Source organism: Dendrobates tinctorius, unplaced genomic scaffold (assembly GCF_039654945.1).
Source record: "Dendrobates tinctorius isolate UK_male_01 unplaced genomic scaffold, ASM3965494v1 ptg000129l, whole genome shotgun sequence".
Lineage (NCBI taxonomy): Eukaryota > Metazoa > Chordata > Amphibia > Anura > Dendrobatidae > Dendrobates > Dendrobates tinctorius.
Genome location: NW_027361797.1, coordinates 37,730,830 through 37,745,902, shown reverse-complemented (window position 1 = coordinate 37,745,902; position 15,073 = coordinate 37,730,830). Strand labels below are relative to the sequence as shown.

The window sequence follows — 15,073 nt, the reverse complement described above, 5'->3', positions numbered from 1 at the left end:
ATGAGAACCTGATACCAATGGCAGACCTCTCAGATTTTCAAAGAGGCCAAATTGTTGGTGCTCGTATGGCAGGCACTAGTGTAACCGAAAGTGCCCGAATGCTTGGCGTGTCAAGAGGTACTGTCTCCAAAGTAATGACTGCGTTTGAAAGAGAAGGAAAAACGTCCGCAGCAAAGCACAGGTCCGGCCGAAAGTCGAAGTTGACTGAGAGAGACCGTCGGACTCTAAAGTGAATTGTGAGAGAGGATCGCAAGACCACGGCTACGAAAATCACTGCTGAGCTCAATGAACACCTACAGAACCCAGTTTCCACGAAAACTGTTCGTCGGGAGCTGCACAAATCTGGATTCCACGGAAGAGCTGCAATTCGAAAACCGCTGCTCTCAATGACAAATGTTTCCAAGCGTTTAGAGTGGTGTAGAAACTTCCAGAATTGGTCCCTCGAGCTGTGGAAACGTGATATTCTCAGACGAATCATCGTTTACCCTATTTTCGACCTCCGGCCTAGTGTACGTTTGGAGACAGCCGAAAGAAGCATTCAATCCAGACTGCCTTCTCCCAACCGTAAAACATGGCGGAGGTTCTGTGATGATCTAGGGTGCTATTTCGTGGAGATCCGCTGGGCCAATGATATCCCTTCAAGGAAGAATTAACAGCCGAGATTATTTAGGCATTTTGGGCGACCAAGTGCATCCTATGGTTCAAGCACTGTTCCTGGAGGGGAACGCCATCTTTCAGGATGATAATGCACCAATTCATACAGCTAGAATCGCTAAAGCATGGCACGAGGAACATTGTAATGAAGATGTGCATCTCATCTGGCCCCCACAATCCCCAGACCTCAACATTATTGAGCATTTATGGTCGATTTTAGAGATTCGAGTTAGACATCAATTTCCGCCGCCATCGTCGCTCAAAGAACTAGAGGGTGTTTTAACTGAAGAATGGGTTACAATTCCTTTGGAAACAATTCACACCTTGTATGAATCCATACCTCGGAGAATTGAGGCTGTAATCGCCGCAAAAGGTGGACCTACACCATATTAAACTAACTTTTGTTGATGTTTCCAGGTGTTTCCATTATTTTGTCCAAACCCTGTATGTCCTACAAATAAAACGCAAAAAGGTCACCCACTCCCAAATAATGGTCTGCAAACACCAGACTCGAATTTCACCGTCAAATTATCTAACCCTAAAAGTTCACATACTTTTGCCGCTCACAGATGTAATATTAAATGATTAAATATTTTGGACTCTTAGGTTTTATTTGGTTATCTATTTTAGAACTTGTGCAAAAATATGATGTAATTTTAGGTCAAATTTAGGCAGAAATATTGAAAATTGTGAAGGGTTCACAAACTTTAATGCACCACTTTTGGGGTGTGCAATATTCAATACAATAGTCTGAAATATTACAATATCACAGTGTAAAATATTAATTGATCAGAGGTTCTAGTCCCCCTAAAGCGGACTAATAAAAAAAAAAATTAAATAAAAATATATATATAAAAAAAGATAAAAAGTGTTTTCTATTATCCGAAATGTAAACTGAAGTCTAAAAAGAAAAAAAAAACATTTGGTATTACTGTCCGTATTAATAAAATCTCAAAATATTTAGTTCATTGTGTGAATCCCCCGTAAATGTAAAAAAACCCAAAAAATGGCAAAATTGCTGTTTTTGGGTTTAATAAAAAAAGAATAAAAAGAGATCAAAAAGTTGTACGGACCAATACAAATTATAGTTCACCCCACCAAAACAAGCTCTCGTACAACTAGCAACCGTAACAAACAGAAGCTATGGCTCTTGGTTGGCAATATCTGATAACTTACCTCCAGAAGAGTAGAAGAGACAGTTTTCTGAAGTATGGGCACAAACTCCTCCACCGTGGAATAAGCGTTCGGAGCCAGTACTTGGTACAGGGTCATCTTTTTGGCTACAAGCAATATAATAATATCTATAATTTTGTATGTTATAGAACGTGACGTGGCACAAGCTGTTGGTGAAGGTAAAATTCAAAAGCTACTTTGATATTCGGTACCTGGTTTAGAAAAGGGAATTGAATTGAGGGCTATGGACGGCGTCATTTAACCCTTCCTTCATTCATTGGAACAGATGCCGTCCTTGCAATTGATGCTGAGTGATACGAGCCATCAGGCTGTGAAATATGAATGCTGGCAGCCATCTTTCTAGCTGCCAGACGTGTCAGCCTCGGGATTTAGAGAATTGTAACTACGGCACAGATCTAAAAACATGTTCAGGATGGCTGTCACTTAATTTCACCCGTGTGGCAGGGAAAGAGGATAAGGTGAGCGGACTGAATGCGGTAACCGGTTACAAGTCCTTTTTGATCCTGATATATTTTGGGGGTAAAAGTTGTAAAATTGATAATATTCGACCCATAAAAGCCATTATTTGTAATCTATAACTTGTAGCAGAAAGTAAGAAAAGTAAAAGTCATGTAACCATTGACGCAACCGGTGCTACTGAATATGCCGTCCGATTTATGGGCAGGGTCAATAAATGGGTGATGGGGGAGCTGCGGAGAAAGGTGTCTGCCGGGAGGCATACTACTGTGTACCTGATCTACGGGCAGGGTCAATAAATGGCTGATGGGGGAGCTGCGGAGAATGGTGTCTGCCGGGAGGCACACTACTGTGTACCTGATCTATGGGCAATGACAATCATTGGGTGATGGGGGAGCTGCGGGGAATGGTGTCTGCCGGGAGGCACACTACTGTGTACCTGATCTATGGGCAGTGTCAATCATTGGGTGACGGGGAGCTGTGGAGAATGGTGTCTGCCGGGAGGCACACTACTGTGTACCTGATCTATGGGCAATGACAATCATTGGGTGATGGGAGAGCTGCGGGGAATGGTGTCTGCAGGGAGGGACACTACTGTGCACCTGATCTATGGGCAGTGTCAATCATTGGGTGATGGGGGAGCTGTGGAGAAAGGTGTCTGCAGGGAGGCACACTACTGTGTACCTGATCTATGGGCAGTGTCAATCATTGGGTGATGGGGGAGCTGTGGAGAATGGTGTCTGCAGGGAGGCACACTACTGTGCACCTGATCTATGGGCAGTGTCAATCATTGGGTGATGGGGGAGCTGTGGAGAATGGTGTCTGCAGGGAGGCACACTACTGTGTACCTGATCTATGGGCAGTGTCAATCATTGGGTGACGGGGAGCTGTGGAGAATGGTGTCTGCAGGGAGGCACACTACTGTGTACCTGATCTATGGGCAGTGTCAATCATTGGGTGATGGGGGAGCTGTGGAGAATGGTGTCTGCAGGGAGGCACACTACTGTGCACCTGATCTCTGGGCAGTGTCAATCATTGGGTGATGGGGGAGCTGCGGAGAATGGTGTCTGCAGGGAGGCACACTACTGTGCACCTGATCTATGGGCAGTGTCAATCATTGGGTGACGGGGAGCTGTGGAGAATGGTGTCTGCAGGGAGGCACACTACTGTGCACCTGATCTATGGGCAGTGTCAATCATTGGGTGACGGGGAGCTGTGGAGAATGGTGTCTGCAGGGAAGTACACTACTGTGTACCTGATCTATGGGCAGTGTCAGTCATTGGGTGACGGAGGAGCTGCGGAGAATGGTGTCTGCAGGGAGGCACACTACTGTGCACCTGATCTATGGGCAGTGTCAGTCATTGGGTGACGGAGGAGCTGCGGAGAATGGTGTCTGCAGGGAGGCACACTACTGTGCACCTGATCTATGGGCAGTGTCAGTCATTGGGTGACGGAGGAGCTGCGGAGAATGGTGTCTGCGGGGAGGCACACTACTATGCACCTGATCTATGGGCAGTGTCAATCATTGGGTGACAGGGAGCTGTGGAGAATGGTGTCTGCGGGGAGGCACACTACTGTGTACCTGATCTATGGGCAGTGTCAATCATTGGGTGATGGGGAGCTGTGGAGAATGGTGTCTGCAGGGAGGCACACTACTGTGTACCTGATCTATGGGCAATGACAATCATTGGGTGATGGGGGAGCTGTGGAGAATGGTGTCTGCAGGGAGGCACACTACTGTGCACCTGATCTATGGGCAGTGTCAATCATTGGGTGATGGGGGAGCTGCGGAGAATGGTGTCTGCAGGGAGGCACACTACTGTGCACCTGATCTATGGGCAGTGTCAATCATTGGGTGACGGGGAGCTGTGGAGAATGGTGTCTGCAGGGAGGCACACTACTGTGCACCTGATCTATGGGCAGTGTCAATCATTGGGTGACGGGGAGCTGTGGAGAATGGTGTCTGCAGGGAGGCACACTACTGTGCACCTGATCTATGGGCAGTGTCAATCATTGGGTGACGGGGAGCTGTGGAGAATGGTGTCTGCAGGGAGGTACACTACTGTGTACCTGATCTATGGGCAGTGTCAGTCATTGGGTGACGGAGGAGCTGCGGAGAATGGTGTCTGCAGGGAGGCACACTACTGTGCACCTGATCTATGGGCAGTGTCAGTCATTGGGTGATGGGGGAGCTGTGGAGAATGGTGTCTGCAGGGAGGCACACTACTGTGCACCTGATCTATGGGCAGTGTCAGTCATTGGGTGATGCGGGAGCTGTGGAGAATGGTGTCTGCAGGGAGGCACACTACTGTGTACCTGATCTCTGGGCAGTGTCAATCATTGGGTGATGGGGGAGCTGCGGAGAATGGTGTCTGCAGGGAGGCACACTACTGTGGAGTGCATGGTGTGTTGTCACTGGATGATAACCTAAAGGTGAAGGACATCCATAACACCTTGGAAAGAACCACAAAAAAGGAGAAAAAAAATAAAAATGTAAAAAAAAATAAAATAAAAATAAAACTGTGCAGAAGACTTGAAACAGGCAAGGTCTGCCTCCTACGGACACTAGTCTAAAGCGGAGCTGCCTAGTATCAGAGGAGAGGGAATAGTCCCAACATTTTGTTTTTTTGTCTTGAGCTTTCTAGTGGCTGGGCATATTCTACAATCCTGTGTCCCCAATACAAGAAAAGTCAGTATAACTCTGTCTGCAAAGGTATAAAAGGAAACCTGTCAATCACTGATTAGTCCCGCCCCCTTGACTTGTAAACTAGAATCAGCAGAGATTTCATAGACTAAAATCTAAGCTACACTGAATCTTTTCCAACATACCTATAATTCAATCTGTTCTGCTTCTCCTGCCAAAAAATTGCACAACACTTCCAAGCTCATGGGTTCCTTTTAATGCTACCAATATCAGATGGAGCTAATTTGGGATATTAACCCTTTCAACAATGTGGTGTGCCTATCTTACAAGATATCGATTTCAGAAAAAAAAAAAAAGCCAACATTTGGATATCATTTACCTCTCAGTCCATTTTTCAGCAGCCATTCAGATGATGTTCTGGGTAAAAAATGTTGAATTTCTATATTCAGTGGTGCACTGTGATTAGGAGGCTTGGGAAGAAACGCAGAGGGGGGTATTTTGGCGACCTCTGTTGATATCTGCGAAAATATATTTTGCATCAGTAATTTGACAAATCTAATTTGGACAACCACATCCTACTAAAACTCCATGCGATCATGATTCCAGCAATGTGTCACTTACTGGTCTGCTTGTTGTTGTTTCCATAAAATTAGGGTTTTATCAGCAGGAGATTATCACCACAGAACAAGGTGTCTCGAGCCTTATAGCATAACCCCGCCCTCAGCACTGATTGGCAGCTTTCTGCCTATGCACAGTGTACATACATCTTCAAATCAGTCATGTGGGTGGTATACAGCACTCAGCATTCAGAGAACTGGTAGATCTACAGCAGAGAAATCAGAGATTTTATCAAAACTTCACCAAGCAGTCCAGTAAGTGACACATTGCTGGAATCAGGTTCTCTGCCCCTACATCATGCTTCTCGTAATTTAAACAGCAAAAATCTGGTGACAGATTCCTTTTTTAAAAACATGAAAAAAAGAGACCCTTATTCTCTTTATTTTATCTAGGACGTAATGTTAATATGTGAACCAAAAACACGTGCAATAAATTAAATATGGCTCACCTTTTGTATTATACTGATAAATGTGTCATCCAGTTTTCCTTGCCGCAGCTCCTTGATCTTGTTCAGGATGTCTATTGCTTTCTGTACCTCTTTGTATATCACCTTAATATCTGTACTTGCATAAATCTCATCCTGTTTTACACAACGCAAATCAGACATTATCATTATATCTTTTGTTAAAGGGGTTGTCCGGACTTAGAGACACAAGTCTGCAGTCACTCTATGTGACTGCAGACTTGTGAATTATCTTATCGAGCGCACTGTACGCTTCAGTGTCAGGGGTGTGACGGCAAGTATGTGATTGCATACATGTGCTCACATGCCGACTAGACGTGCTCAATGCGAGTGTATTGAGTGGGGCTGGACAAGTCTAGTCAGAATGTGGCCAGAAGTATGGACATTCGCGTAGTTGGGCAATGTGAGGATTCAGAAGTCTGCAGTTACATAGAATGTCTGCAGACATGTGAACTAAGGCAGGAAAACCCCTTTAAATTTGAAGCTTAACTAGCGATATAGGATTGGGATAGAAATTTACTATAACCTGATGTACAGATTACCTCATTCCATGACGAGAAACAATGAAACCGTGCTCCAGCTGCTTCAGAAAGTGCCTGCAAATCCGCCTATAGAGGTATAAACTAGTCATTAGGGTTATTTTGTAACAGAACGTACTTCCAGACAATTACTTCTTCGCATTGCATTTTATACCATATATGAATATAAATTGGATAAGTACCTGACCAATGCTATCAAATGCAACTATGCGAATTATAATATTTTTTCCCAAGAGGCATTGCAGTAGGTAGTCCGAAAGGACATCCGATGTCTGGTCAGGGCTAGACACAAATGAATAATCATTATTGGTAAATGTCAAATATTAAAAAAATCTAACAAGGTATACATATCAGTGGAAGACATATTAATCCCTACAGAAGACATTAATCCTTACAAGACTACCTGTTTCAGGAACGTTATTAGATGTTAATTTACAGAGCAAAGGTCATAAAAAAAACACACAAAACACAAAAAATTAGTTTAAAAAGCCAAGGTGTAGGAAGAATAATTTACATAATATACATGATACACCAAATGGTTAAAGAAAAGACTGCAAGAATTAATCAAGGTGTATAAATGGAATACACGATTGATAGAAAAACAATATTATGATCTCGCGTGTACAGCACTCCCTGAAGAAGTTGATGCGAAACGCATGTAGGAGGAATAATTTTAACCATGCAGTCTGGTCTGTGTTATGGTTCCATTACACTTGCTTTCATTTTTTTTTTTTTTCACATTACTCAGTGTTTGCAATTTTATATTATGTTCATCGTGTCTACAACAAGGGTTTTTGTGCAATGTTTTGATCTATACAATTAATATTACTGCTGTTATACTCTAGATAAAGAAACTTATTAATCTATTTTTCTATCAATCGTGTATTCGACTTATACACTTTGCAAACTTTGCTCTTACTACTGTATTTAGTGTACTATGTACCGTATATTATTTAAATTACCGTATTAGTCCTCCTACACCTTGGCTATTTTAAACTGTACCTTGTGTTTTGTGTGTTTTTTTATTATGACCTTTGCTCAATTAATTAATTTCTAATCATCAATTAGTTTTGTATTCATTTTCTAATTTTTGCCTTTTTTTTGGAATACCTTTTTCAAATTTGAAGTTTGTTGGTATTCCTCGGCTTTTATACCTTCTAAATTAAGTTTTAATTGTTTGAGGGACTTACAGACTGGCAAGACTAAGCCGCACAGGAGACTAGTCGCAAAGGCCGATCCCTGGCGGCTTCTCCCTGCCTGCTGCTAATGACTGTCCCTATACATGCACACAGGGAGAAACCCATCACTCAAGGCGAGTGGGCGGAGAGAAGCTGCTGTGGACCGGCCTTTCCTACTAGTCTACCACGTTGCTAAATCCCTGGTTGGCTTTTAAAGTAGATTTTTCAAACATACATATCTGAAATCATGCAGCCAGTGTCTGACACATGATATTAATGGGGTTCTCCGTACATATGCTAGTGATCATCTCTCCTTGATATAGGTGATCAATATCGAATCGGTGGGAATCTGACATCCAATACCCCCTACTTTTCTGCTACTGGCAGCTCCAGCAGCACTGATTTCCAGCATCCTGCAGCGGCAGCTACATATTGGATGGAGCTGTGAGGTGCATCTCCAGTTAATGTTTATATCAGAATAAATCCAGAGCTAATAATATCTGATAATCAGGCATGTTCAATATTGTATGTCTGGAGAATTCCTTTAAGTCAAATCAGAGACTTCTCCTAAAAGGAAAAGACCTCCGTCTTCAAACCCTTCTTGTGGGCTTCTTGCCTCTCATCAGTGCAAAGTAGGACACTGGTTTGCCAACCAGAGTTCTAACTAGATCTAGTCAAAGGCCTTGCATCCATTCCATCAATACCCTACTCTACTGTGAAACGGGACAAGATCCCTGAGACAGCTGTCTGCCGATGGAGGTCTTTTCCTTTTGGAGAAGTTTGTAGTTTAGCATGGCAGTCTCTACTCTAGACTTTAATAAAGAAATGAATGAAACAGGCATTTTCTTAAGCGATCAGCATATAAAAAAACCCCTAAAATTTACTTTAAAAAGGAGATAATAACAACAATAATAATAAGATTAATAATATTTATTACTATTATGTTTTTCAAAAATATTAATATGCAGCAGAAAAGTTAACAAGAACTTTATAATCCCATACCAGTTGCTTACGATTATCACAAGGGTATCCAGGTCCTGGATCTGGAGAGTTTTCCGTAATGCTAGGAGTAAGTTACAGCCCCCTCGAGGCTGCAGCTCTTGAATCCACTGTCTTGCTTCATGTAATCTATAGAGAGGAGGGAAAACAATCTGGAATTCCATAACTATCGTCACAATTTTCAAAATTAAACAGGAGAATTCCTGCCAGGATTGATTGGAGACGTACAAGAGAGTGAGGTAGGGAAGCAAAGCAGTAGGAGACACCAGACTGCATTATGTCCAAAAATTATCCCATCAGCCAGGCAAAAAAAAGAAAAGAAATATCAATTCTGAATATCTTAAAAGAGACTTGAAAATTAAAATATACTTACACACGAATATTAATATCTTGTGGATGTTCCCATGGACAAGACACATCAGTTCCAAATGACATCAGAAACATCCGCTCTTTGTAGCAGAGCTGCTCATCTACCAGGCACTGAAAATAATATACAAAGTACAGCACATCGAAGTGACACAAATGAGAGAAAAAAAAAAAAAAAAAAACATTGTTCTGTGTTGAGATGTTGAAATTAACATAAACCTGTTTCCAAATTGAGGAATATTGAAAAAATTCAGATATTTTGAAAAGGTAGTGAGGGTAAGAAATTCAATAGTCTAAATCTATGATAATTTTTGAGCGTATTTTATGCTTCTGGAATTAATCTGCATATATTTATTGTTTTCCCATCCACGTTAATATTAAAATTAATTTAAAAGGGGTTGTCCAGGGAAGACAGGTGATAACCTATAAATTGGTAGGGGGTTTCGAAGGTGGGATCCACACTGATTGGCAGAATAGGGCTTTTTTTTTAACCCTGATGAAGAACACTTTAATCCCATTTGAATAGAGTGAAGGTGCACATGCCCATCCGCCGCTCCATTCATTCCTTAAGGGACCACCAGAAAAAGTCAAGCGTGGCACTTGACAGCCCCATAGGGAATGAATGGAGTGGTCTTCAGGGATGCACACCTCTGCTCCATTAGGGATCAAAAAAGTCCTGCTCTGCTTTGATTGTTGTTCCCAGCAGAGGGTCCCCGGCTGATCTATAAGTTATAACCTATCCTGTGGAGCAAATGGCGCTAAAACTAGAAAAAGAAAACACGCACCAAGGATTCTGGCCATCTTCAGAGCAGTGATTACAAGATCTACGGAAAAGATTTCTATCGGAAAAGACCAGGGAGAAATGGCAAGTGAATCGCAAACTGACTTAAAGATCCTATACCAATATAATAATATTACCAAATACTTCCAATTAGAAATGTAGTATAGTTCTCCTGATTCTCTATGTCGCTTTCACCATGCAGGGCATTGCAATAGCTTAGCTATCCATGGTTACGACCACCACTGGAGTCGCCAGCGTCAAAGATCAGGGGCTCCGGCCCCGAATATTTTGTTCAAAGTACCGGATCACCTGCTGACTGCAATGGGTGGCGACTGCGAGTCAGGTGAAAGTTACTGTGCCTGAGAATTGACCGTTGCCGCCCCAGTACGGTGATCCCTGCCAGCGATTACCTTTTCCTCGCTGTGGGGGAGAGGAACCTGCCTGCCATGCAGACAGGAGGATGTGCTCCTTCTCAGTGAGCAGAGCTGCCCCTAATGTCGGCTCAGGAGGGGAAAGGGATGAAGTCACAGGACGTCGCAGAGCAGAAGGAGCACTGCAGGATGAGACAGGAGGAGGCTGTGACCTGCCCAGTGTGACAGCTCCAACATAGGAGGTGAGAGTGTGTATCTATGAGTGTTTTTCTGTGTATATGTGTGTTTTCATATGTAAATGTGTGTGTATTTCTATGTGATCTTAATCGTGGGTGCTGATTATGGTCATCTGATGACCCCAGGGTACGGTGGCCTGTTGGACCCAGCTATAAGCCAGTTCTAACAGGCTGAATCAGTATAAAATTGACAGATCTCAGGCACTGTAGTACACAAGTACAGACCAACAATTAAAGTAAAATATATTCATGTCCCACAGTGAGACTAGGTATTATTACACCGACTGCATATTGGGATAGGATCTCGGAGATGGGAATACATCTTCAAAAATGAGGAGAAAAAAAAACTTTTAATAAGTTAAAACTTGGGAGTCCTCAGTTGTTGATACCTTTAATGACTTCCTGGAAAGATGATGATTACTGTATAGTTGGTTTGCAGGTATGGTTTACTGTAGTATCGCATATTTATACAGAAAAGGACATAAGCAAATAAAATAGTAATGAAAAGTACAGCCATGTATGTGACCTGGAGTATAATTAGTTGCAGCAGTAAATAGTGCGGTGCGAGGTAAGGATGTGACAATGTTATCTGCCATCAGCTCTTCAGATATCCGCCGAGCACTCTCATTGTTTCTCTTCTTTATTAACTGCCTAACACCTGATACAAAAAAGATGAATTCCGGCAATGTTTATTACCAAGAGGCCTCTTAAGAAATCCATTCTCCTTGGACCGCTGTTTAGCTGAGATGAATCGATGAGCAGACCGACATTTTTCCCTTGAACAAGTCCAAACATCTAGAAAATAAAGCAAAGAATAAAAAATATAAATGAGCAAGAGAAATATATAGTGCAGGTTTTACATCCAAATATTTAACCCCTTCCTAAATAGGCAATTTTCTGTTTTCATTTTTTTTGGAAACTTTAAAAAAAAAAAAAAAAAATTCTTGTGTCTCCATGTTTCAAGACCTACCATTTTTTCATTTTTCAGTTGATGGATCTGTGAGAGGGATCTTGTTTTTGATCCCTGAGCTGATGCTCTTATTGATACCATTTCGGGGTAGATCAGACAGAAACTGACAACAGATGGACAATGCTGCTATTCAGGTAACAAGCAGTCAACAGTACAAACCACAGATGGACAATGCTGCTATTCAGGTAACGTGCTGGACAGAGTACAGACCACAGATGGACAATGCCGCTATTCAGGTAACGGCTGGAGACAGTACAGACCACAGATGGACAATGCTGCTATTCAGGTAACAAGCAGGCAACAGTACAAACCACAGATGAACCATGCTGCTATTCAGGTAACGGGCTGGAGACAGTGCAGACCACAGATGGACCATGCTGCTATTCAGGTAACGGGCTGGAGACAGTGCAGACCACAGATGGGCAATGCTGCTATTCAGGTAACGAGCAGGAGACAGTACAGATCACAGATGGACAATGCTGCTATTCAGGTAACAAGCAGGCAACAGTACAAACCACAGATGGACAATGCTGCTATTCAGGTAACGGGCTGGAGACAGTGCAGACCACAGATGGACCATGCTGCTATTCAGGTAACGGGCTGGAGACAGTGCAGACCACAGATGGGCAATGCTGCTATTCAGGTAACGAGCAGGAGACAGTACAGATCACAGATGGACAATGCTGCTATTCAGGTACTGTGCTGGTGACAGTACAGACCACAGATGGACAATGCTGCTATTCAGGTAACGGGCTGAAGACAGTGCAGACCACAGATGGACAATGCTGCAATTCAGGTACCGTGCTGGTGACAGTACAGACCACAGATGGACAATGCCACTATTCAGGTAACGGGCTGAAGCCAGTGCAGACCACAGATGGACAATGCTGCTATTCAGGTAACGAGCAGGCGACAGTACAGACCACAGATGGACAATGCTGCGATTCAGGTAACGGACTGGAGACAGTCCAGACCACAGATGACAATGCTGCAATTCAGGTACCGTGCTGGTGACAGTACAGACCACAGACGGACAATGCTGTGATTCAGGTAACAGACTGGAGACAGTGCAGACCACAGATGGACAATGCTGCTATTCAGGAAACAAGCAGGTGACAGTACAGACCACAGATGGACAATGCTGCTATTCAGGTAACGGACTGGAGACAGTGCAGACCACAGATGGACAAGGCTGCTATTCAGGTAACGAGCTGGTGACAGTACAGACCACAGATGGACAATGCTGCTATTCAGGTAACGGGCTGGTGACAGTACAGATCACAGATGGACAATGCTGCTATTCAGGTAACGAGCTGGAGACAGTACAGACCACAGACGGACAATGCTGCTATTCAGGTAATGAGCTGGAGACAGTACAGACCACAGATGGACAATACTGCTATTCAGGTAACGAGCTGGAGACAGTACAGACCACAGATGGACAATACTGCTATTCAGGTAACGAGCTGGAGACAGTACAGACCACAGATGGACAATGCTGCTATTCAGGTACCGTGCTGGTGACATTACAGACCACAGATGGACAATGCCGCTATTCAGGTAACGGGCTGAAGACAGTGCAGACCACAGATGGACAATGCTGCTATTCAGGTAACGAGCAGGTGATAGTACAGACCACAGATGGATAGTGCAGCTATTCAGGTAACGTGCTGGTGACAGAACAGACCACAGATGGACAATGCCACTATTCAGGTAACGGGCTGAAGCCAGTGCAGACCACAGATGGACAATGCTGCTATTCAGGTAACGAGCAGGCGACAGTACAGACCACAGATGGACAATGCTGCGATTCAGGTAACGGACTGGAGACAGTGCAGACCACAGATGGACAATGCTGCAATTCAGGTACCGTGCTGGTGACAGTACAGACCACAGACGGACAATGCTGTGATTCAGGTAACGGACTGGAGACAGTGCAGACCACAGATGGACAATGCTGCTATTCAGATAATGAGCAGGTGACAGTACAGACCACAGATGGACAATGCTGCTATTCAGGAAACAAGCAGGTGACAGTACAGACCACAGATGGACAATGCTGCTATTCATGTAGCGTGCTGGTGACATTACAGACCACAGATGGACAATGCTGCTATTCAGGTAACGGACTGGAGACAGTGAAGACCACAGATGGACAAGGCTGCTATTCAGGTAACGAGCTGGTGACAGTACAGACCACAGATGGACAATGCTGCTATTCAGGTAACGGGCTGGTGACAGTACAGATCACAGATGGACAATGCTGCTATTCAGGTAACGAGCTGGAGACAGTACAGACCACAGACGGACAATGCTGCTATTCAGGTAACGAGCTGGAGACAATACAGACCACAGATGGACAATACTGCTATTCAGGTAATGAGCTGGAGACAGTACAGACCACAGATGGACAATACTGCTATTCAGGTAACGAGCTGGAAACAGTACAGACCACAGATGGACAATACTGCTATTCAGGTAATGAGCTGGAGACAGTACAGACCACAGATGGACAATACTGCTATTCAGGTAACGAGCTGGAGACAGTACAGACCACAGATGGACAATGCTGCTATTCAGGTACCGTGCTGGTGACATTACAGACCACAGATGGACAATGCTGCTATTCAGGTAACGGACTGGAGACAGTGCAGACCACAGATGGACAAGGCTAATATTCAGGTAACAGAGCTATTGACAGTACAGACCACAGATGGACAATGCCGCTATTCAGGTAACGGGCTGAAGACAGTGCAGACCACAGATGGACAATGCTGCTATTCAGGTAACGAGCAGGTGACAGTACAGACCACAGATGGATAGTGAAGCTATTCAGGTAACGTGCTGGTGACAGAACAGACCACAGATGGACAATGCTGCTATTCAGGTAACGGACTGGAGACAGTGCAGACCACAGATGGACAATGCTGCTATTCAGGTAACGAGCAGGTGACAGTACAGACCACAGATGGACAGTGCAGCTATTCAGGTAACGTGCTGGTGACAGAACAGACCACAGATGGACAATGCTGCAATTCAGGTAACGGACTGGAGACAGTGCAGACCACAGATGGACAATGCTGCTATTCAGGTAACGAGCAGGTGACAGTACAGACCACAGATGGACAGTGCAGCTATTCAGGTAACGTGCTGGTGACAGAACAGACCACAGATGGACAATGCTGCTATTCAGGTAACGAGCAGTTGACAGTACAGACCACAGATGGACAGTGCAGCTATTCAGGTAATGAGCTGGTGACAGTACAGACCACAGATAGACAATGCTGCTATTCAGGTAACGAGCTGGTGACAGTACAGACCACAGATGGACAATACTGCTATTCAGGTACCGTGCTGGGGAAATCTTATCTGCCATTCACTATACCTCTGCAGCCAATCACTATCCTCATTTGGCACATTCTTCAAAAATAAAAATCACTGTGGATGCCAGAAGTTTCTAGCAGTGGTCACATGAATGATGGGTTGGACTTCATCACTGCAGGAGCGGCAGGGACCACCAGAGGGGCAGCGCAGGACAGTTGGGAATTCAACTGGTAACTAATGGTTATTTACTGATTTTATAACATTATTTTCTCTTCTCTTG

At 43.9% G+C, this 15,073-nt stretch overlaps 1 protein-coding gene across 1 annotated transcript in view; it reads right to left on the bottom strand.

The window, feature by feature from the left end:
• VWA3A (von Willebrand factor A domain containing 3A) overlaps positions 1-15,073 on the bottom strand; it is an 88,299-nt gene that overhangs the window by 41,965 nt on the left and 31,261 nt on the right. Inside the window, exons 8-15 of the mRNA XM_073542976.1 lie at positions 11,196-11,294; positions 9,119-9,225; positions 8,749-8,874; positions 6,751-6,850; positions 6,572-6,637; positions 6,015-6,146; positions 5,328-5,466; positions 1,831-1,934 (exon numbers count right to left, since the gene is read on the bottom strand). Of these exons, the coding sequence (XP_073399077.1) occupies positions 1,831-1,934; positions 5,328-5,466; positions 6,015-6,146; positions 6,572-6,637; positions 6,751-6,850; positions 8,749-8,874; positions 9,119-9,225; positions 11,196-11,294 (873 nt within the window). The remainder of the gene's footprint in view (positions 1-1,830; positions 1,935-5,327; positions 5,467-6,014; positions 6,147-6,571; positions 6,638-6,750; positions 6,851-8,748; positions 8,875-9,118; positions 9,226-11,195; positions 11,295-15,073) is intronic.